General features: G+C 40.4%; 1 protein-coding gene across 1 annotated transcript in view; it reads right to left on the bottom strand.

Moving 5' to 3' along the window:
* Window positions 1-25,654, bottom strand: part of cntn4 (contactin 4) — a 368,543-nt gene that overhangs the window by 250,234 nt on the left and 92,655 nt on the right. The window contains exon 3 of the mRNA XM_062997552.1: window positions 8,815-8,947. Coding sequence (XP_062853622.1) covers window positions 8,815-8,947 — 133 coding nt within the window. The remainder of the gene's footprint in view (window positions 1-8,814; window positions 8,948-25,654) is intronic.

Genomic DNA, 25,654 nt, shown 5'->3' with positions numbered 1-25,654 from the left:
TAAAAGCTGAAACACTAAATCACTTGGTATCCTCGGTGCCAAAACGTCTTTTAAGTGTGGTGAAAGAAATAGCAACATTACAAAGTGGTAAATGCTTTACCGTCCCATCCCGTTTGGAATGTGTTGCAGGCCTGAAATGCAGGAATGGATGTTTATTAATAAATGAAATGAAGTTGACCAAATAAAACATGAAATATCTCAGGTTCATCCTGTCTGCAATGAAATAAAAGTCAAAGTAAATGTAAGAAACTCTGTGTTTTTTATTATGTGCATTATTTATTTTCCTGTATTTCCTATAAATGTATGTTTTATATTTGGAGTTGTAACAAAGCTGGTAAAAAAAAAATTATTACTGTCTCTAGCAGATGGCAGGATTTGTTGTTGCAACAGTATTAAATTGATACTAAATTCAATCTTCCCCCCTTCAGACATGGCCAGTTGTCTGTAGAGCACTGAAGCTCTGTAAGCCTGATCTGAGGTGGTGCAGCTGAGACTCAAATCAGGGGACTTCAAACACCCATATTTCAAAAGGTGCTGTAATAAAAAAAGTTCTTTTAAGTTGATCCACTGGCTTTTCTGTGTTCACTTACAAAACTCTACATTTTCATGAACTCTCTTCAAAATGAAGGGTTGCATTTTGGCTTCTAAATTTAGACCCATTTCACACTCAAAAACTGGGTAATTATGGAGGTTCCATCAAAGTCCTGGCTGTATAATTCATACATGTGGCTTCATGCATCCTTTCACACATAAAACACCTGTTATACATAATGTGACAAGGCCTGTGCAGAATGGATTTGGTAGAATTTACCTATCAAATCCTCGAGTTTATCTAACAGCGGTGTGTTTTTACTGTGTATTCTGTGAGTGATTTAAGAGTGTGGTACTTAATGAATCCACAATATGAGAAATTCAGAAAGTCATGGTATAAAGAATTCATCATTTTACAAATCACATATGCAGACGATTCTCTAGTTAGGGATACATTTTATGTTAAAGTAATTACTTACACAGATTAGGCATAGCATTATGACCACTTTCCTAATATTGTGTTGGTCAGTGTTATTCACTTCACCTGTCAGTGGTCATAATGTTATGCCTCGTCGGTGTATATTCAAAGTTACTCTGTAAATTGGGATGTATTTGTATTCTAAACTGTCATGGTAGGATTTATTCTTTTCATTTTCATCAACTGTTCTATCTTGTTAAGGGTTAAGGCAGGTCCGGTCTTACCGGGACACACTGGCGCAAGGCAGAAATACAGGGCAGTTGTAGCATAGTTGTTAAGGTACTGGACTAGTAATCAGAAGGCTGCCGGTTCAAGCCCCACCACTGCCAGGTTGACTCTGTTGGGCCCTTGAACCTCAATTGCTTAGATTGTATACTGTCACAACTGTAAGTTGCTTTGGATAAAATGCATCTGCTAAATTCTGAAAATGTAAACAATGTAAATACTGTACCCTGCAATGGGAACGAATCCATCGCAAGGCTTCGGCTAGTTCCTCCCTCACTCATAGCCAGTCATGTCATTGTAGACATCACTGAGGTTTGAACCTGGATCTTAGCATTGGTGGGCTAAACTAATAGACTGCTGCTCTGCCAGTGTGTTCACTATGTTAAATATAACAAATAAATTAAAATCTTCAAAGATTTTTAGACAAAAATGCCATATTTAGGTTTATGTCTTGTCAATGTGCTTTACTATGGGGTCCAAGATGTCCAAATGTCACCAGGGGTCTTCAACGTTTTGCATAAGACTGATCTAAGCATAATATAGTTATTATATACAGTATGTGTTCCATCCAAATCATTTAACATTTACACACTATATGGCCAACAGTGACAATAATCTTGTTGGTTATCCAAATCCATTGGAATACTGATTTCAGCTATCATATTCTCCACTCCTCTGGCAATGCTTTCCAAAAATTGTGGACTGTGTCTGGAGTAATTTGCACAACATCTGTACATTTACAGCATTTAGCAGACGCTTTTATCCAAAGCGACTTACACAATGATCTGAACACGATGAGCAATTGAGGGTTAAGGGCCTTGCTCAAGACCCAACAGTGGCAACTTGGTGGTGGCAGGGCTTGAACCGGCAACCTTCTGTTTACTAGTGCAGTACCTTAACCACTAAGCTATCACTGCCCACTGTAGGGCACTCGAATGGTGCAGCAGTCTAACAAGCTTTCACACCACTGGGAAGGGTTTGTTTTAATAAGGGAAGGTCAGATGGAGTCTGCAGATTGGACACATGTCTGCGCGTATGTGTGATAATTCCAGGTGAGAATTAGAAAATGAGTAGATCAGGATATAAAGGGGAAAACCCCCTCCCCCCAAAAAAGGGAAAAAAAGTATCTGTAAGATCAGTTTCTCCACACCAAACATGTCCAAACATCTCTTTAGTTTGAGGTAAACAACATTTTATGTTTTTTTATTGTGCTAATACTAAAAGCATGTGTCCCTTTAATGCATTTTCCCGCATTTTTTTCTTCCAGTTTAGTCTTATCTAATTTCCCAATCGTATTTCTACTGCTACAGACCTCTAAGCCGTAATTAACAAACACACCCTCCACTTCTTTTCACCTGCACCAGGTGGGTTCATGTTAAGATCCATATCACACAAGAGGGTCACACACCAATCTCAATCAAACTTCAATTGGTACAGAACTCTGCTGCACGCATTATCACTAGAACATCATCTGTTGAACATATTACTCCGGTTCTTAAACAACTACATTGGCTTCCTGTCCAGGATTGTATCAACTTCAAAATTCTGCTCTTAACGTTTAAGGCTCTTCATAACTTAGCACCTAAATATCTTATCCACTCATACCAGAACAACACACACTAACACACCACCACCATGTCAGTGTCACTGCAGTGCTGAGAAGAGTCCTGACCATTAAAGAACAGCATGAAAGCAGACTAAAAAAGTATGTAGAAAAACAGATGGACTACAGTCAGTAATTGTAGAACTACAAAGTTCTTCTATATGGTAAGTGGAGCTGATAAAATGGACAGTGAGTGCAGAAACAAGGAGGTGGTCATAAAGTTATGCCTGATCGGTGTACGTTTCCTAACATAGACCCAATGCAGAGGGAATAAAAGCCTGATAATGTATATGTGGACACAAGCAGTTGCTAATACACTTAAGAAACAACAATATTTTATATTACAAAACAAAACCTGATGATGTTTAGCTACTATTGAGTTCACAGGCAAACCTAATTAGGTAGTGGACTTAATGAGTAGCCTTTATGGAAGATGTTGCAATAGGACTGCTTTCTTACATCTAACACTGCAGCAGTACTTTATTATTTGCTAATAGAAGCTGCAGAAATATATATTTTAAATGTGCTTTTATACTTTAGTACATTATCAATGTAACAGAATTGTTCTTACAATTAAACAAAAATTCTATTTTTAAAAGTAAACTAAAAACAGAACTAATTCTACACTTTTCTACAGAGCTTGATTTAAATATAATACACCAATGAGGCATAACATTATGACCACCTTCCTAACATTGTGTTGGTCCCCCTTTTTGCTGCCAAAACAGCCCTGCAACTGTGATGCACTGTGTATTCTGACACCTTTCTATCAGAACCAGCATTAACTTCTTAGCAATTTGCGCTAAAGTAGCTCGTCTGTTGGATCGGAACACACGGGCCAGCCTTCACTCCCCATGTGCATGTCGCCGGTTTACCACTGTTCTTTCCTTGGACCACTTTTGATAGATACTGACCAATGCAGACTGGGAACACCCCACAAGAGCTGCAGTTTTAGAGATGCTCTGACCCAGTCGTCTAGCCATCACAATTTGGCCCTTGTCAAACTCGCTCAAATCCTTACACTTGCCCATTTTTCCTGCTTCTAACACATCAACTTTGAGGATAAAATGTTCACTTGCTGCCTAATATATCCCACCCACTAACAGGATAATCAGTGTTATTCACATAATGTTATGCCTAGTCGGTGTATAAAAAAAAAACCTACTACTGATCTGTGGGACCTCAAGTTGGGTTACAAAACAATTTAACCACTGAAAAGTCAATAACTACCCCTAATTTGCTTCAGCTGTCATGTGTTATATAAACACCACTCAGAGATGTGTGGTGTTTATATAACACATGACAGCTAAAGCAAATTAGCCGGGAAGGGGGGCAAAACAAACGTCGGTCCTCCTACCATCAGGCAAGTTTGTCAGGTTTATTTTTAATTATACACTTTAATTATACACACTTTTCCATCATTTTCATTGTTGTCTTTCTCATCGAAAAAGAATAAAAAACCTTATTTATGACCTTATTTATGTATAACCCAGTGAAATAGGACATCATGGATTACTGCCTCTTAACTATTTCTTAAAGCTTAACATGTTGCCAATACACTGATCAGCCATAACATTAAAACCACCTCCTTGTTTCTACACTCAGCTCCACTTACCATATAGAAGCACTTTGAAGTTCTACAACTACTGATTGTTTCTTTGCATCTTTTTTAGCCTGCTTTCACCCTGTTCTTCAATGGTCAAGACCACTACAGGACCACCACAGAGCAGGTACTATTTGGGTGGTGGATCATTCCCAGCATTGCAGTGACACTGACATGGTGGTGGTGTGTTAGTGTGTGTTGTGGTCTGACTGGATAAGACACAGCAATGATGCTGGAGTTTTTAAACACCTCACTGACACTGCTGGACTGAGAATAGTCACCAACCAAAAATATATTCAGCCAACAGCGCCCTGTGGGCAGCATCCTGTGACCACTGAAGAAGGTCTAGAAGATGACCAACTCAAACAGCAGCAACAGATGAGCGATCGTCTCTGAATTTACGTCTACAAGGTGGAGCAACTAGGTAGGAGTGTCTAATAGAGTGGACAGTGAGTGGACACGGTATTTAAAAACTCCAGCAGCGCTGCTGTGTCTGATCCACTCATACTAGCACAACACACACTAACACAACACCACCATGTCAGTGTCACTGCAGTGCTGAGAATGATCCACCACCCAAATAATGCCTGCTCTGTGGTGGTCCTGTGGGGGTCCTGACCATTAAAGAACAGGGTGAAAGCAGGCTAAAAAGTATGTAGAGAAATAGATGGACTACAGTTAGTAATTGTAAAACTACAAAGTGTTTCTATATGGTAAGTGGAGCTAATAAAATTGACAGTCAGTGTAGAAACAAGGAGGTGGTTTTAATGTTATGCTTGATCGGTATAAATGTGGCACATGTGACAATGTTAAAATTATTATTTATTGATATTTTTTTGTCTAAATTAATTTAATTCAAGGTTGATTTTTTTTCAAGGATGAGAAATTGCTACAATGCTTTTATTCATCTTCACCCGGGGTGCCAATAAATGTGACACGTCATGTCATTATCTAGACTTCTCAAATTACCAGGATACCATGACATGTCTGCTGAGATTGTATAGGCACTAGCTTTATTAGATTAGCACACTGATGGGGCAATAAAAGAAGATGAAGACGAGAACTCATTATGTTACATGTTCTGTGAATGTAGCTAGAGGCAGCACTTAAGTATATGGGTAAATGTTATTAAAATAATCACCACCATGCAGCTGACCTATTATTTAGCTATTTTTATTTACTCTGAGCATGCTTGAAGTGAAAGCATTCAAACAGACATAATAGAACATTATGAAACCATCTGGCTCTAGAAAAAGGAGATGGTTCATTCGAAAACCCTGAGTCTGTAATCAAACCAAAAGCTGTTAATACAGACACGAGCCGGCTATTTTAGCACAGACGCTTACAAACACGGAGGTTCTTTTAGTTTAGCGCTTCACAATTTTTAACCAGCTGAGAAATTAAATTCTCAAAAAGGAGGAAAGGTTAGCTTTCAGGCTAAATGGGTAAGAGCATTATAATGAGTATGGCAGCACAAAGGCTTGCAGTTTAATGACTTTTGAAAGTGATGGACTTGGGAGCTGCCGGGAGAAAGACGTTCACCTCAAGGCCAGGCGATTTGGCCAGTTGACAGGAAACGGGAAGCGGCTTATTAGCTCACCAATTAGCCTAGTTCAATCCTGGGGGAGTAAAATGGACCTGTCTGTTAACAGACATGGCAGCTGCTGCATTGAAGAAAACTATATTGATTCACATGAAATATTTGGCTGAAAGAAAATATGTGAAGCATTTTATAAATTTACGAGGGTTCTTCAAAAAGTTTCCACACTTTTTAAAACTCTATTTATTAAGAATTTCAAAAACAGATCACATCACTTTTCTACACTTTTTTCTACACCTTCTGATGCATTTTTCCCAACATTGTACCAACTTTTTAATGCCATTAGCAAAACATGTTTTTGGTTGAGCGCGTAGCCACTGATGCACCGCTGCTTTCACATCATCATCACATGGAAATCTTCGTCCTCTTAAAGCTTCTTTGAGCGGTCCAAAAGGTGGAAATCAGATGCAGATGGCGCTAAATCCGGACTATAAGCTCTCTCTCTCAAACCGGGTTTCCATTCAAACGATTTGCAAGTGTAATGCGTATTTACAAAATATCGGCAGAAAAAAAAGCGAAAAATGTCGCGTTTCCATCAACTACAATTATGCGAAAAAACCTTAACATGACGTGTCAACGCGCTGCAGAGAAACGAGCAAGATGGAGAGATTTAATTCGGTTTTTGCCATCTTTTTTCTCCAATTGTTTAATTTGCATCGTGCTTCCTCTCTGTCTATGCCGAACCCTGCCCTGACCGAGGAGATCGAAGCTAACCCATATCCCCTCCGAAAGATGAGCAGCAGCCGGATGCATTTTTGCCACCCGCACATTGATGAGTTTGGCGCCACCTAGTGTTGCATGCGCAGAGACACATCCTAAGGGCACTCTTCCTCATCTCTTGTGCAGGCGCCTCTAATCAGCCGGCAGAGGTCGTAATCGCATTCTGACAGCGAGAGACGCACATCCGGTTCTTTGTCCCACCCCCCCACTGAGCAATCGGCCAATCAATCGGCTCATACAGCCACTCAGCTTCGAACCGGTGAAGCAGAGCTGGATTTGATACTACGTACTCAAAATCCAGCCCTGGTTGCAGCGTGTCTATTTTACCGCTGCGCCACCTGAGCGGCGTTTTTGCCATCTTTTTATGGTTATGTTGTTTGCAGCTAAGAAACGTCGGGCAGAACGAGCAATGGCCCATCTAATGTGGGCTCAAATCTCCGTGCCATGGCGACGTTCACCTCTCATCTGGGAACGTAAACGCACTGAACAATTTTGGGAGCACATTGTGCAGAACCATTTTTCAGACGAGCTTTGGATCAAGAATTTCAGAATGTCAAAATCAGCCTTTCATAAGCTATGCACCATGATCGGGTCATCTGTAGAGCCAAAGGTTTACAGTCACTGGCCATCCGTGCCAACTGAAAAGAGGATTGCTATTGCCTTGTACAAGCTGGCCACTTGTGCGGTGTACAGGGTAGTGGGCGAGACGTTTGGCGTAAGCGTAACAGCAGTTCACCGTAGTGTATAAGCCAAGCAATAACATCAAAACTAATGAAACATTACGTCATATTACCAAATGCGCAGGAGGCAGAAGAAATAGCACAGCGTAATTATGCAGCGCACCACATACCACAGGTGTACGGTGCACTGGATGGTACACATATTCCAATCCTCCCTCCAGTAGTTAAACGTCATCGTTTATTCGCAAAACCTGTTTCCATCCCCTTTTTTCGCATTTCGGCGATGCAAAATTCTGACATTTCCACCTCGTTCAAGCGTGAAAACTTTTTTTGCAATGTTTAGGTCTTTTTTCGAATTTTGAGCTTTTCCATCCAGGATTTTTAATGCGCATTTTCAAAATTCACAAAAACCCTCTTCAGTCTCTCAGATACGACTAATTAGTACTCCTCCCTCCCTCAACGTTTCCAAACAAAATATAAAAGTGTGAAAACTTTTATCCCTCGTATAAGTACAAACCCCAATTTCCATAAAAGTTTTAGATTTGCAAGTGGAATCTTTGTCTATTTTTGCATGATTCAAGTTGTTTGTATCAGTAACAAGTAGCCTTGGATTAAAGTGTCTGTAAAGTATATATAAATATATTTTTTTGCTTGATTCAAGACTTCAGCTGCTTAACAGTCTGTGGTCGCTGTCATCTGATTTTCCTCTTTATGCTGGACTGCAGGCAGTCCATTCAAGCACACACATTCTGTGTCTACAAAGACACGCTGTTGTTAATGAGAGAAGGCGTCAGCTTGCTGAAATAATCATGGCCTTCCCAGTAAAGACATCACCTTGATGGTAGCATGTTTCACTGTGAAATCTCAATCCCAATGTGCTCAGTAATAAGAACTCATAAAATAGATGTACAGCCTTCTCTTTGTGTAACAGAGCTTTAGGTTGCATTTGTTGACACAGCGGTGAACTGTGTTAAATGACAATGGTTTTCTGTAGTAACCCTGAGCCCATGTGGCTGTATCTATCACAGTAGTATGATGGTTTCTTGTGAAATGCCATCTATGAGGATCACCTAGTCATTGCTGTGGTGGGTCCGATTCCCCAAACACTGGGAAAGACATAAACACACCCTGGACAAAACACCAGTCCGTCGCAGGGCTTCGGCCACCAAGCAGTTAAAGTACTCAATTAGTAATCAGAATGTTGCTGGTTCGCGCCATCTGATTTCTACCTTTTTGGACCACTCAAAGAAGCTTTAAGGGGAAGAAGATTTTCATGTGATGATGTGAAAGCAGAGGTATATATAGCTTTACACAAAGTCAGTGCTGTTACACTCAGAATAATCTCTTTTACATAAAACATAATGGCTGGCTCACCTATAATGAAGTGGAGACTGTCCTTGAGCTTCGCAACTAAACACCACCTCCCGGTTTTTCTCCATGGAGTCCACAGGAAACACAATGCTACCAGGTTGCTTGGTGAACACGGGACCCTGTGGTATGTTGTCCACTGTTTAAAAAAACAGATAGAGATATACATGATAAACAATTTCTTTAACAATAAGCCAACCTGCTTGAAAAAAACAAGCAATGTATTCATAATTAGCTCTGCCCTGGTCGACCCTCATAGACCATTAGAGAAAACCACAAGTAGACATGGCAATTAACATTGGTAGCCACTGTGTTATATCAGTTATTGTTGCTAACCAAGGTTACAGATAGAGGTTGTTGGGGAATAGAAAGCTTAGCTTTAAAAGCTATTTTAATAATCTTAGAATTATTGTTTATAATAATAATAATAATAATAATAATAATAATAATAATAATAAAAGATTTGTGGTATGTTTTAGTTAATGCTATGTGTCATTGTGTCACAGTTAAGATGCCAGCGGAGTTGTGGTTTGCTTCTTTATCCTAACTGGTTGGATGCCACTGTGTTAGAGATGCCTCTTTGTTAGCATCTACATTAAAGGGCAGTTGTAGCCTAGCAGTTAAGATACTGGACTAATAATCAGAAAGTTGCTGGTTCAAGCCCCACCACTGCCAGGTTGCTGCTGTTAAGCCCTTGAGCAAAGCTCTTAACTCTCAATTGCTCAGACTGTATACTGTCACACTGCTGTAAGTCACTTTAAATAAAAGGCATCTGCCAAATACCAAAAATGTAATGTTAATGTAGATTATAAGGAACATTCATTTAAAGTGATAACCAAGTTATGCCAACTTACGGAAAACCACTCAGTAGCTGGTAGATTGAAAGAGGCTGGTTTATGTCCCAATACCAAAGGAAGGAGACATGATCTGAAGTGTGCACGCTAGCATGCAATTTTCCTCAAATCACACACCAGTAAATTATGCTGAAGATTTTTTAAAGCAGACTAGAGCCTTACATCAGAACAGAACTGCCAGTTGTGCAAGCAGGATTAAGGAAAGTTAGACACAAGCGATATTATCACTTATTTACAGTGGATTATTGAAAATGCTAAGGTATTCAAAAAGAAAGTCAACATGTGCTGAACTAACTACAGCTAAGCATTTGGCTATGTTGACCACACAAAATTATGAAATGTCATAAGAAAGATGGAGTAGAATAATGGCCCCTCATTATTCTAATATGGAATCTCTACACTGATCAACAAGCCATGACAACCATAAAAGATCCAGCAGTCAGGGAATATGACACGGCCTGGCTTTAAGCAGAACAAGTATAAATGAACTGTTAATGATCTTCAGATATAATGATTTGTCTCTCAAAACAAAGATTAGAGTGTGACTATGGTGCTCTATGTGATTCTTTATAGATGTGAAAACTGGACTAAAAAGAAAGGACAAGAAGAATATTGATGCCTTCAAAATTTGGTGCTGGTAAACACTTTTGTGAGTCGGCAAAGAAGACAAACAAATAGATCTTTAACCAAATCAATCCTAACCTATCACTTAAAGTCAGACAGCCAAACTCAATCTCCCTTGTTTTGGACACATTATGAGAATAACCTATTCATTAGAAAAGACGTGTTTTCTGGTGTTTCATCCACATATTGCTAACAGGTATAAAAAGATACATTTACACTTATAAATGATTTCTAGTTTATAAATGCTTTTAACAACCAAAAAGGTTAAATCTTGTTTCAGTGTGACTGTACCCTTGTGCACATAACAACGTCCATAACGACAAAGCCAAGACGCCTTCAGCATAAAAAGGAATGTTGATTGCAAACCAGGTGTGTTTTTTTTTCAACATCATTGCCTGACTTTGCAGATGCGCTTTAGATTAAAGAGGCATAAATGCTCACTAGTTGTTGTAGTGTCAAAAGGGTGGTGGCTATCCATTTTAATGTCCATGGTTCTGAAAAATGATGTCCAACAACCTTCTGGTCAGATGTCCACATTTATTTTTATTACTAAGTAAAAATGTTAAAAACTATTTAGTAAACATACTGGTTAGTTTATTATTATTGTTGCTGTATTATTATTATTATTATTATTATATTATATTATTATATATAAAAAAAAAAACATTTTTCTCATGTTGATTTGTTTATATATAGTGTTCCTTTTCTATTATTTAACTTGATGTATGTATGTTGACACCTGCACCAACAGAAATTCCTCATACATCTGGTACTTGGTGAATAATAAAGATTCTGATTCTGAGATTCTGATTTCCAACATCCGGAGCAAATATTAAACATGAGAACTTTATGCTGAACTTTTTGCTGTTTCTTTTTGTTAGTTGTTACTCTTTATCTGTTTGAATAATGAAACTTTCTCTCACTATTAAAATTACATAATAAAATCCAAACTAGAAGCACAGCTGGTTACAAAAAATAAATAAATAAAAAAAACATTTGGAGGATAAAGAGTCTCTAATCTGAACACTCAGAATTAAAATCTGAAGGATTAGTATCTCTGTTTAATCTGCTTTGTTTGAAGATGACCTCTCAGTTTACAAAAGTGTATTTAATTCTAACTTTAATGATATTTATAAACATATTCAATGTAATATATTACAATAGATAGATAGATAGATAGATAGATAGATAGATAGACAGACAGACAGACAGACAGACAGACAGACAAATAGATAGACAGACAGATAGATAGATAGACACACAGACAGATAGATAGATAGATAGATAGATAGATAGATAGATAGATAGACAGACAGACAGACAGACAGACAGACAGACAGACAGACAGACAGATGATTAAAGACAACAATATAAAAATAGGACAAAATGAATAAAATAAACAACATAAAAACAACACTGATACAAATCATGTCTACAATAATAATACAAACAAATTGTAAAAGATGCAAATTAAAGCCAATATATAGATCGATAATAATGTGATTCCAAACAGATGATGATGACATGTGATTGTAATTATGATTTGGTACAAAAGCAGTATGGTACAAAAGAAAGTCTGACTCTTTGAGGAGCAGAGGATTGGAGATTACTTGCACATTTCTCCCTCTACAGTACATAATATATTTAAACAATTTAAGGTATCTGGAAGAATTTCAGTGTGCAAGCCTGAGCTGAACACACAGACTCTCACTGAATCAAGAACTGTCATTTATCTATAGCTGTTATAACCACATGGGCAAAGTATTATTTTGCCAAACCTTTGGCAAGCACTACAATATGGAGTTACATGCACAAATGCCACTTAAAATGTTTTACTGTGCAAAAAGAACCAGTGTTAAATTATCTGGGCTCTGTGGCATCTGGGATGGACCATCACACAGAGAAAATTTGTATTGTGTTCAGATGATTCAGACGAGTCAAAAGCCAGGGTCTGTCATGGTATGGGGTCGTGTCAGTGCCCTTTACAAAGGTAATTTACACTTCTGTGATGGCAGCATTAATGCAGAAAAGTACATTGAGATCTTAAAGCAACATATGCTGCCTTCAAGACATCATCTTTTCCAGGGACGTCCATGCATTTTTCAACAAGACAATGCAAAACCACATGCTGCACACATTACAAAGGCATGGCTGCGGAAGAAGAGGGTACTGGTACTAGACTGGCCTGCCTGCAGTCCTGACCTGTCCCCAATAGAGAAAGTGTGGAGAATTTTGAAATGAAAAATGCGACAACGACGACCCCGTACTGTTGCACGTCTTAAGACGTGTTTACTGGAAGAATGAGACAAAATGAAACCTGAAACACAAAATCTATTGAAATATTTGGTGATAAATGCCCTACTTTTTCTATGAAATGCAAAAATGGATGCATATGAACTAATTAAACAAAGTTGACCAGACAAAACATGACATATCTTGGGTCCATACTGTCTGCAATGTAAAAAAAAAAATATTTCTTACCAAATTTTTCCTGATTTGGAGTTAAATATGTACACACATATACTTGCTTGTATAAAATAGATTTTTAAATCTGAAGGATTGGTGTCTGCCTAGAACTTACAAGATTAATGTCAAATCCTGCAATGAGACTTGTTGGGCCGTGTTTAGAGGATGATGGCAGATTATTAAGCTACACAAATGCCAAATTTATCAGAACTGAGCTAAGAAATCTAATAACTCAGACCTCTGGTCTCAAGCAGATTGCCTGTATAAACCATAAGTCTGCAATTCCTCATTGTGCTTGTTTGACTTACCATATCCTGTTAGCATAGTGTGAGGCTTACTGCATCAGTGTCAGCAAACAAGTCTGATGTTCTGTGAATGTGTGATCTGTAAATTCTGAATTTAAATTTAGAATTAAATGCTTGCAACACACTCCTGAAAAGGTAAGACAGAGGCATTTTTACCCGTGTTCCATCACCTTTCTTATTAATGAGACTTTTTAATAGATTTGGGAACTGAGGACACACATTATTGCAGTTTTGCAGGTGGAATTGTTGTCCATTTTTGCTTGGTTTGAGACTTCAGCTATTCAGCAGTCCGTGGCCTGCATCGTCTGATTCTCCTCTTCATGATGCATTATACATTTTAATAGGAGACAGATCTGAACTGCATGGAGGCCAGTCAAGCACATGTATTATGTGTCTACGGTTGTTGCGCATACAGAATGAGGAAAAGCATCATCATGGACTTTTCGGAAAAAGATATCACCTTGATGGCAGCATTTGTCTCTCTAAGATCCTAATATACGCTCCACATCAATACTATCTTCACTCATATGCAAGTCAACCGTGACATGGACACTGATGCACCCCCATACACTGAAAATTCTTGTTTTTGCACCTTTCACGGATAACAGTCTGGACAGTTTTATTTTTTTTCATCTTTGAGATAAGAACCTAAAAGAACGAGCTGAACCATGGACTCAACTGACCACTGCACACATTTCCACTGTCTTTTAGACCATCTGAGATTAGCTCATGCACACATTCAACGGTGGATTCTTTGGCGTACACAGACTGAGATCATCCCCGTATCCCCCTGAATCTTTCCACAATATTATGGACAGTAGACGGTGAAAGAAACAATTAAGCTAATCTGTGAAAAAATTTGAATAAACAAACTACAGTTTCCTCTTTTTTTCAATGTCCTAGCTTTTAAAAAAATGGGGTTTGTAAAAAAAATTGCTTGGATGTGTGAAGCATGCAGAGAGAGACTGCATGGCAGCTTCATAGAGCTTCATCTGCTGTAATTGGCTTGGTTTAGTTCTCACCAAACAGACAGATGTCATCCAGGCCGACACTACCTTCACTAATTCCCCAAGTGGTGTGACAGCTTGGTTGTTTTTCATTTCCACTGGGCAGAATATTTCTTTTCACTTTTGGACACCAAACAGACAAAAAAAAAAAAAAAAAAAAAAAAATATATATATATATATATATATATATATATATACAGTATATACTGTATATATATATACAGGGGTTGGACAAAATAACTGAAACACCTGTCATTTTAGTGTGGGAGGTTTCATGGCTAAATTGGACCAGTCTGGTGGCCAATCTTCATTAATTGCACATTGCACCAGTAAGAGCAGAGTGTGAAGGTTCAATTAGCAGGGTAAGAGCACAGTTTTGCTCAAAATATTGCAATGCACACAACATTATGGGTGACATACCAGAGTTCAAAAGAGGACAAATTGTTGGTGCCCGTCTTGCTGGCACATCTGTGACCAAGACAGCAAGTCTTTGTGATGTATCAAGAGCCACGGTATCCAGGGTAATGTCAGCATACCACCAAGAAGGACAAACCACATCCAACAGGATTAACTGTGGACGCAAGAGGAAGCTGTCTGAAAGGGATGTTCGGGTGCTAACCCGGATTGTATCCAAAAAACATAAAACCACGGCTGCCCAAATCACGGCAGAATTAAATGTGCACCTGTTTCCACCAGAACTGTCCGTCGGGAGCTCCACAGGGTCAATATACACGGCCGGGCTGCTATAGCCAAACCTTTGGTCACTCGTGCCAATGCCAAACGTCGGTTTCAATGGTGCAAGGAGCGCAAATCTTGGGCTGTGGACAATGTGAAACATGTATTGTTCTCTGATGAGTCCACCTTTACTGTTTTCCCCACATCCGGGAGAGTTACGGTGTGGAGAAGCCCCAAAGAAGCGTACCACCCAGACTGTTGCATGCCCAGAGTGAAGCATGGGGGTGGATCAGTGATGGTTTGGGATGCCATATCATGGCATTCCCTTGGCCCAATACTTGTGCTAGATGGGCGCGTCACTGCCAAGGACTACCGAACCATTCTGGAGGACCATGTGCATCCAATGGCGGTGCCGTGTATCAGGATGACAATGCACCAATACACACAGCAAGACTGGTGAAAGATTGGTTTGATGAACATGAAAGTGAAGTTGAACATCTCCCATGGCCTGCACAGTCACCAGATCTAAATATTATTGAGCCACTTTGGGGTGTTTTGGAGAAGCGAGTCAGGAAACGTTTTCCTCCACCAGCATCACGTAGTGACCTGGCCACTATCCTGCAAGAAGAATGGCTTAAAATCCCTCTGACCACTGTGCAGGACTTGTATATGTCATTTCCAAGACGAATTGACGCTGTATTGGCCGCAAAAGGAGGCCCTACACCATACTAATAAATTATTGTGGTCTAAAACCAGGTGTTTTAGTTATTTTGTCCAACCCCTGTATATACTGTATATATACAGGGTGGGCCATTTATATGGATACACCTAAATAAAATGGGAATGGTTGGTGATATTAACTTCCTGTTTGTGGCACATTAGTATATGGGGGGGGGGGGGGGACTTTTCAAGATGGGTGGTGACCATGGCGGCCATTTTGAAGTCGGCCATTTTGGATCCAACTTTAGTTTTTTCAATGGGAAGAGGGTCATGTGACACATCAAACTTATTGAGAATTTCACAAGAAAAACAATGGTGTGCTTGGTTTTAACGTAACTTTATTCTTTCATGAGTTATTTACAAGCTTCTCTTTGTTTACAGCCATTGACATGTCGCAGAGGTTAACACGTGAGGAGCGGATAGAAATTGTGTTGATGTCTGGTGAACGCAGTACCCGGGTCATTGCAGCAGATTTCAATGCAAGACACCCTACGAGACCACCCATCTCCCATGCTACAGTTAGCAAACTGCTTGCCAAGTTTCGTGAAACTGGTTCAGTGTTGGATTTGCCAAAATGTGGACGCATGAAAACTGTCACTAATGAAGAAACATCAGTGGCTGTCCTAGCTTCATTCAGCAAGAGCCCACAGCGTAGCACTCGCCGCATGTCACTGGAGAGTGGCATCAGTCGGACATCCCTTCGGCGGATATTAGCTACTCACAAATGGCACCCTTACAAACTCCAGCTGCTGCAGCATCTCAACGAGGATGACCCAGATCGGCGCACTGAATTTGCAGAATGGGCAAAACAAAAATTGGAACAGGACCCTCAGTTTACACAGAACATTTTGTTCAGTGATGAGGCAAACTTTTATGTGAATGGTGAAGTTAACAAACAAAACCACCGCTATTGGTCTGACACTAACCCACATTGGATAGATCCCTCCAAGACTGTTGGAACACAACAATTGATGGTATGGTGTGGTATATGGGGTACAAAGATAGTGGGGCCATTCTTCATCAATGGAAACCTCAAGGCCACTGGATATTTGAAATTGCTACATGATGATGTGTTTCCCTCTTTATGCACTGAAGCTGGCACGTTCCCTGAGTTTTTCCAGCAAGATGGTGCACCACCACATTATGGGTGTCAGGTCCGAGCATTCCTAGATGAACAGTTTCCTGGAAAGTGGATTGGTCGTCGTGGGCCAGTTGAATGGCCCCCAAGGTCTCCCGATCTGACCCCCTTAGACTTTTATCTTTGGGGTCATCTGAAGGCAATTGTCTATGCTGTGAAGATACGAGATGTGCAGCACCTGAAACTACGGATACTGGAAGCCTGTGCTAGCATTTCATCTGCGGTGTTGCTATCAGTGTGTGAAGAGTGGGAGAAGAGGGTTGCATTGACAATCCAACACAATGGGTAGCACTTTGAACACATTTTATAAGTGGTCAGAAACTTGTAAATAACTCATGAAATAATAAAGTTACGTTAAAACCAAGCACACCATTGTTTTTCTTGTGAAATTCTCAATAAGTTTGATGTGTCACATAACCCTCTTCCCATTGAAAAAACTAAAGTTGGATCCAAAATGGCCGACTTCAAAATGGCCACCATGGTCACCACCCATCTTGAAAAGTTTTCCCCCTCCCATATACTAATGTGCCACAAACAGGAAGTTAATATCACCAACCATTCCCATTTTATTTAGGTGTATCCATATAAATTACCCACCCTGTATATATATATATTTATTTTCTTAGTCTGTTTGGTCTATATATATATATATATATATATATATATATACAGTGTATCACGAAAGTGAGTACACCCCTCACATTTCTGCAAATATTTCATTATATCTTTTCATGGGACAACACTATAGACATGAAACTTGGATATAACTTAGAGTAGTCAGTGTACAGCTTGTATAGCAGTGTAGATTTACTGTCTTCTGAAAATAACTCAACACACAGCCATTAATGTCTAAATGGATGGCAACATAAGTGAGTACACCCCACAGTGAACATGTCCAAATTGTGCCCAAATGTGTCGTTGTCCCTCCCTGGTGTCATGTGTCAAGGTCCCAGGTGTAAATGGGGAGCAGGGCTGTTAAATTTGGTGTTTTGGGTACAATTCTCTCATACTGGCCACTGGATATTCAACATGGCACCTCATGGCAAAGAACTCTCTGAGGATGTGAGAAATAGAATTGTTGCTCTCCACAAAGATGGCCTGGGCTATAAGAAGATTGCTAACACCCTGAAACTGAGCTACAGCATGGTGCCCAAGGTCATACAGCGGTTTTCCAGGACAGGTTCCACTCGGAACAGGCTTCGCCAGGGTCGACCAAAGAAGTTGAGTCCACGTGTTCGGCGTCATATCCAGAGGTTGGCTTTAAAAAATAGACACATGAGTGCTGCCAGCATTGCTACAGAGGTTGAAGACGTGGGAGGTCAGCCTGTCAGTGCTCAGACCATACGCCGCACACTGCATCAACTCGGTCTGCATGGTCGTCATCCCAGAAGGAAGCTGACGCACAAGAAAGCCAGCAAACAGTTTGCTGAAGACAAGCAGTCCAAGAACATGGATTACTGGAATGCCCTGTGGTCTGACGAGACCAAGATAAACTTGTTTGGCTCAGATGGTGTCCAGCATGTGTGGCGGCGCCCTGGTGAGAAGTACCAAGACAACTGTATCTTGCCTACAGTCAAGCATGGTGGTGGTAGCATCATGGTCTTGGGCTGCATGAGTGTTGCTGGCACTGGGGAGCTGCAGTTCATTGAGGGAAACATGAATTCCAACATGTACTGTGACATTCTGAAACAGAGCATGATCCCCTCCCTTCGAAAACTGGGCCTCATTGCAGTTTTCCAACAGGATAATGACCCCAAACACAACCTCCAAGATGACAACTGCCTTGCTGAGGAAGCTGAAGGTAAAGGTGATGGACTAAACCCAATTGAGCACCTGTGGCGCATCCTCAAGTGGAAGGTGAAGGAGTTCAAGGTGTCTAACATCCACCAGCTCCGTGATGTCATCATGGAGGAGTGGAAGAGGATTCCAGTAGCAACCTGTGCAGCTCTGGTGAATTCCATGCCCAGGAGGGTTAAGGCAGTGATAATAATGGTGGTCACACAAAATATTGACACTTTAGGCACAATTTGGACATGTTCACTGTGGGGTGTACTCACTTATGTTGCCAGCCATTTAGACATTAATGGCTGTGTGTTGAGTTATTTTCAGAAGACAGTAAATCTACACTGCTATACAAGTTGTACACTGACTACTCTAAGTTATATCCAAGTTTCATGTCTATAGTGTCGTCCCATGAAAAGATATAATAAAATATTTGCAGAAATGTGAGGGGTGTACTCACTTTTGTGATACACTGTATATACTGTATATATACGTATATATATATACACACCGATCAGCCATAACATTAAAACCACCTTGTTTCTACACTCACTGTCCATTTTATCAGCTCCACTTACCATGTGAGTGGATCAGACACAGCAGCATGTATTTTTAAATACACAGATGTCACAGATGTCTATTAGACACTTCTACCTAGTTGGTCCACCTGAGACGATCGCTCATCTATTGCTGCTGTTTGAGTTGGTTATCATCTAGACCTTCATCAGTGGTCACAGGACGCTGCCCACGGGGCACTGTTGGCTGGATATATTTTTGTTTGGTGGACTATTCTCAGTCCAGCAGTGACAGTGAGGTGTTTAGAAACTCCGTCAGCGCTGCTGTGTCTTATTCACTCATACCAGCACAACACACACTAACACACCACCACCATGTAAGTGTCACTGCAGTGCTGAGAATGATCCACCATCTAAATAATACCTACACTGTGGTGGTCCTGGGAGAGTCCTGAATATTAAAGAACAGCATGAAAGGGGGCTAACAAAGCATACAGAGAAATAGATGGACTACAGTCAGTAATTGTAGATACACATATAGAGTTATCTTGAAACTCAATGTCAATTGGTTCTAGGAGTGGCGTTGAGTTTAAAAGGCGTCTAGTTTCAAGGTATTTCTTCCTATAAGGATGTATGGGAAACCTGTTAATGTGTTCTATGATCCTGTGAAACTGCATTTGTTTTAGGCAAATGTAAAATAATGGGGTTGTTTTTGACACTTACACACTGAAAAACAATTGAAAACAAATACGACAAAACCTGCACTTTATCTTTAATCTTTATTGTTTCCTTATGCTTTTTAATCGTGGAGATGCTTGATATTGGAAAACCGTATTTCTTAGCGAGTTCAGTAAGGGCACATTTACTTGAGAAGTGGCAAAATCGTCTGTGCCATTATTTCCTATGGAGTGTGCCGATGCACAAAGCTTAACATGACTTATTGTCCTAAACCATTGATTTTCCTAAACTAATTAATTTCATTAGTGGAGAGAACTTATGAGCAGTAATACTTTTTGTAAGGTTTAGTTTCTATATGTCATTCTTTTAATACTTTTAAGTTACATTAGACTTTATTTTTTTTTATGATAAGTGTTTTAGACTCTCTCGGAAAAGCTGATTCTCACCATTTCTCAGAACCCACAGATACATGTGGATGCTTTCAGAGTGATTTGACAGTTATTCCACACAAATGCAGATTCATCTCATACAGTGTATCACAAAAGTGAGTACACCCCTCACATTTCTGCAAATATTTCATTATATCTTTTCATGGGACAACACTATAGACATGAAACTTGGATATAACTTAGAGTAGTCAGTGTACAGCTTGTATAGCAGTGTAGATTTACTGTCTTCTGAAAATAACTCAACACACAGCCATTAATGTCTAAATAGCTGGCAACATAAGTGAGTACACCCCACAGTGAACATGTCCAAATTGTGCCCAAATGTGTCGTTGTCCCTCCCTGGTGTCATGTGTCAAGGTCCCAGGTGTAAATGGGGAGCAGGGCTGTGAGATTTGGTGTTTTGGGTACAATTCTCTCATACTGGCCACTGGATATTCAACATGGCACCTCATGGTAAAGAACTCTCTGAGGATGTGAGAAATAGAATTGTTGCTCTCCACAAAGATGGCCTGGGCTATAAGAAGATTGCTAACACCCTGAAACTGAGCTACAGCATGGTGCCCAAGGTCATACAGCGGTTTTCCAGGACAGGTTCCACTCGGAACAGGCTTCGCCAGGGTCGACCAAAGAAGTTGAGTCCACGTGTTCGACGTCATATCCAGAGGTTGGCTTTAAAAAATAGACACATGAGTGCTGCCAGCATTGCTGCAGAGGTTGAAGACGTGGGAGGTCAGCCTGTCAGTGCTCAGACCATACGCCGCACACTGCATCAACTCGGTCTGCATGGTCGTCATCCCAGAAGGAAGCTGACGCACAAGAAAGCCCGCAAACAGTTTGCTGAAGACAAGCAGTCCAAGAACATGGATTACTGGAATGCCCTGTGGTCTGACGAGACCAAGATAAACTTGTTTGGCTCAGATGGTGTCCAGCATGTGTGGCGGCGCCCTGGTGAGAAGTACCAAGACAACTGTATCTTGCCTACAGTCAAGCATGGTGGTGGTAGCATCATGGTCTTGGGCTGCATGAGTGTTGCTGGCACTGGGGAGCTGCAGTTCATTGAGGGAAACATGAATTCCAACATGTACTGTGACATTCTGAAACAGAGCATGATCCCCTCCCTTTCAAACAGGATAACGACCCCAAACACAACCTCCAAGATGACAACTGCCTTGCTAAGGAAGCTGTAGGTAAAGGTGATGGACTAAACCCAATTGAGCAATTGTGGCGCATCCTCAAGTGGAAGGTGGAGGAGTTCAAGGTGTCTAACATCCACCAGCTCCGTGATGTCATCATGGAGGAGTGGAAGAGGATTCCAGTAGCAACCTGTGCAGCTCTGGTGAATTCCATGCCCAGGAGGGTTAAGGCAGTGCTGGATAATAATGGTGGTCACACAAAATATTGACACTTTGGGCACAATTTGGACATGTTCACTGTGGGGTGTACTCACTTATGTTGCCAGCCATTTAGACATTAATGGCTGTGTGTTGAGTTATTTTCAGAAGACAGTAAATCTACACTGCTATACAAGCTGTACACTGACTACTCTAAGTTATATCCAAGTTTCATGTCTATAGTGTTGTCCCATGAAAAGATATAATAAAATATTTGCAGAAATGTGAGGGGTGTACTCACTTTTGTGATACACTGTATGTGCCCTTTGATGACGTCTTATTATTGTGATTATGTTTACTATTTTGTAGTGGCATGTTCATGTTATTATTGCTTGGTTCTAACAATAGCACAGGTACTAGTACTACAAATGTTACCATGCTTGAACATAGAACATCAACTGTGTCGTTTCAATGATTTGAGGATGAAATGGGCTGACAAATTATGCATTGTGTTTTATAACCAGTGCCTGTTGACCTCTGTGGTAGCTGTTAATGTAAAGTAATGATAGGTTTGGGAGAGCGTAGATACACCTAGTACACCTAACAAATGCTTTATTTTGAGCACATTGCTTTGACAAAACTGCAAATGTAGACAATTAAAGTAATGTTTTCCCCATTTACAGTCAGTCCAAAGCCCTGACGTATTACATGAAACGTTCAACAAGGCTTGCATCATGCCATGCTCCTTAGCAACCCCTCAACACTGGGGGCAAACACAGCAGCTATTCAGCAGGGTTCGAGGGTGCTTTATGGAAATTTCCACAGCATCAGTCTGGCATGTTATTTAAGACTGCTGAGGGGGGGAGCATAGCACAGTAAAGTTTTAATTAAAGCTGTGATCTTTAGAGAGAAGTTAAATGACACAGCCAGTACAATTATTCTAGAGCAGGTGCAGTGAACCCTTTGGGACTGAATCTGTTCATCGTTGCAAGCAAAAGAAAAAAAAATCTATCTTGCATGTATGCACGTGCTGATCAGATCAGTGTCCCAGACTCCTAATTAATCCAAAAGACTTGGTGGCATTCAAGGACTCATTCATGCCTTGAAAAAAAAGCAGCTTATATCTATCCCACAGCATAATAACCCCAATGGTTTTTGAAATGTACCTGGGAAAAAGTAAACCTACTCAACATGCTGTGAGTGCAACCAGAACAAAAAAAGAGCGAGAAGAAAGCAGTGAAGACTGATTTGCACTGATTGCATGAATAAAACATTTAGAGTTATGCCCGCACTGAAAGTACTGAGGAATATGTGTCGGGCAAGCACAAACAAAATAACAAAGGTAGAAGAAGTAAAAAAAAACAAAAAAAAACTGGAAAAACAAGAAGACAGGGCGAGCAATGAATAGCTGACATCACCCGTTAGCAAGGGGCTTTACAGCGTCGTTGTCTAGGGACGAATTCGTGTTCATGCAGCTCACTTGAAGAATAATTGTGCCCCACGAGACATGCCAGGTAAGTCCACCTAGAGCCAGATAAGGGCTTTTGCTACTCTGATACACTCTTGCTTTTCATCAACAAGCAGCTTGGCTTACGCTAATGCCACTATCAACAAAATATATTTGTTAATGAAGGCGTTAATGAAATCAATAATGCAGAACAGTAGAGGGTACCATTGCGAGAAAAGCAATCCTTTATCAGATGCAGAAGCTTCAGAAGCAAGAGCTTTTTCAAGATAATCTGTTTACTTACAGCTAAGACAGATAAGAGAAAAATCTGATTATTATTATTATTATTATTATTCATCCAAATAGACAGTCACTTCCAATCCTCAACTGCTTTTGAGTGGTCTGCCTTATGTGCCACATCCAAGCTGGCCAAAACAGGCAGCAGGCTAGCAGGAGCCTTCCTCAACACCAACCAGCTGCAGATTTATCTGATGTTTCAGCATATACGGAGCATCACGCTGTGATTTATGTATTCCTCAGCCACTTGTGACAGGGCCCTAACCAGGCAATAGGAGTCGCTGTTGCAGCAGAGAAGAGGTAACTGGCTTATCCTCCTTTAAACACAACCAACAGGTTCTGTAAATCTCCTGACCAAGCTAATGTCACTTCAATCCAGGTTCGAAACTCAGCTCTGCCATCCGTCTGGGCTGGGCGCCTACGTGAACAAGGATTGGCTGTTGTTCAGGGGCAGGGTGCCGGAGGGGATTCCTCTGCTGGCTGATTGATGGCGCCTGCACAGACTCGAGGAATAATGTGATCAGGGTGTGGCTCTCCGTACACAAAGCTGATCCACATATGAATTTGCCTCATGCAGGTGAAAAGATGCAGTATGTACTGCATAGGTGTCGGAAGGGGGGGTGTAGTAGTCACGGCTCAACCAGGGTGGAGATTGACATCAGTAGAGAGGAATAGTAGCGTAATGCAATCGGGTGACTGGATACGACTAGATTGGGAGGAAAATTGTGGAGAAAAAAAAAACTTTTTGTTTGATTTGAGCTTAATTTTACATGTTTTTTTTATATTTTGTTTATGCATTTTCTCCCCTTTTTCTTTCTTTTAGCGCATCCAGTTGCCCGATTGCGTCATGCTTTCTCTCCACCAATGCCAATCCCCGCTCTGATTGAGGAGAACAAAGCTAACGCACGTCCCCCCGACACGTGGGCAGCAGCCGTATGCATTTTGTCACCTACACTTTGACGAGTGCAATGCAGATCAGCACTGTGTACGGCGAGACACACCCTGACAGCACTCTTTTCTCATCTCTGTGCAGGCGCCATCAATCATACAGAAGAGGTCGTAATTGCATTAGTTATAAGAGAGTCCCTGTCCGGCTTTAATATCTCACCCCTATATGAACAACAGGCCGATCGTGGCTGCTCACGATGTATTCGAGATCTCAGCTCTGGTGTTCCAGTGTGTGTTTTTATTGCTGTGCCACCTGAGCAGCTTTTACATGTTTTTGTTTAATCCCAATAATTAATGCATGTCAAACAAAGACACAAAATAATCTAACTGGCAAGGATTGCACATCATAAAACAGGAAATTTGTTTGATGACTGTAATATTAAAAGAAATATTTGGCATTGGAAGCCAATGCACAAATATACAGTACATTGGCATTTGAGGTGAACTGAACCCTGAACAATGGACAGAAGCAACATGGTCTGATGAATCTGCTTTCATCAGTTGTACTACATATTTACAGATTTATGTTTGGTGAAACCCAAATAATATTTTCAGTCTGAAATGCTTTATACAGTTGTTTAATACAGTGGGCCATCCATAATAATACAAGCATTTATCCCATAGAAATAATAAGGCTGAAAGATTACTTAGCATCCACACACATACACAGCCAATTGGCCAGGTCAGAAGCAAAGCTGAGATTCAAACTTATAAGCTCGTACACTCTGCAGTGATGTGCTATCCTGTTAGATTGCTGCACCCTCTAAACACCATTTAATTGTAGTCACTTTTAACATGGATGTTTATGGCAGTAAGGCTTAACATTGATGAAACTTTATTTATATTTCTATGTTTTAACTGCTGGTTCTCTACAACCTAGGAACTAGTTTTAAATGTACCTGATGTTCAGATGTTGTTATATACTTTAAGCAACCCACATTTTGTCCATGATTTTTACCACGACCCAGGCAACACAAACAATGCATCAAAACAAAACACAAAACAAAATATACTTCATTAATGAAAATGGTGGCAATCTGGTCCCACTGTGGTTTACAAGATGTAATGTAAAGCCTCCACATGGGGGCGGACGTGGGCAAGTTTATTTCGTGTTTGTGCCTGTCAAAATTCGTTATTTGATCATTATTTTTCTCTGGCTCTCGACCCACCCAAGGGTCACGACCCTGCTTTAAGACACTACATCCTGAAGGATGCCTCTATTAATCTGAAGCTTCACATAGCTACAAACTCACGCTGGCATTGTTTAACATCAACTTTCTATTTTCATAGAATTTTTATTAAGCACTTTATACTGGTCAGGGTCATGATGGGTCTGGTTTCACCAGGCAATATCAGATGCAGGGCAGGAATACCCTGGATAGGCACCAATTCATTGAAAAGCTTCATCCATCCTTTCCCTTCAGACATGGCCAATTATGTCTCTAAAGATGCCTGACTGACTGATAGCACAGCTAGGTTTCAAATCAGAATTTCATTACTGGAGGGATAGCGCCACCCAAGTGCCATAACTTTAACTCTTGTTCTTCTTTCCTGTTGAATCCAACACAAAGTTCATCCCAGGGCCTCAGATGTTGCTAATGTTGTGACTA

Source organism: Trichomycterus rosablanca, chromosome 6 (assembly GCF_030014385.1).
Source record: "Trichomycterus rosablanca isolate fTriRos1 chromosome 6, fTriRos1.hap1, whole genome shotgun sequence".
Taxonomy (NCBI): domain Eukaryota; kingdom Metazoa; phylum Chordata; class Actinopteri; order Siluriformes; family Trichomycteridae; genus Trichomycterus; species Trichomycterus rosablanca.
This window is presented reverse-complemented; position numbering and strand designations above follow the sequence as displayed.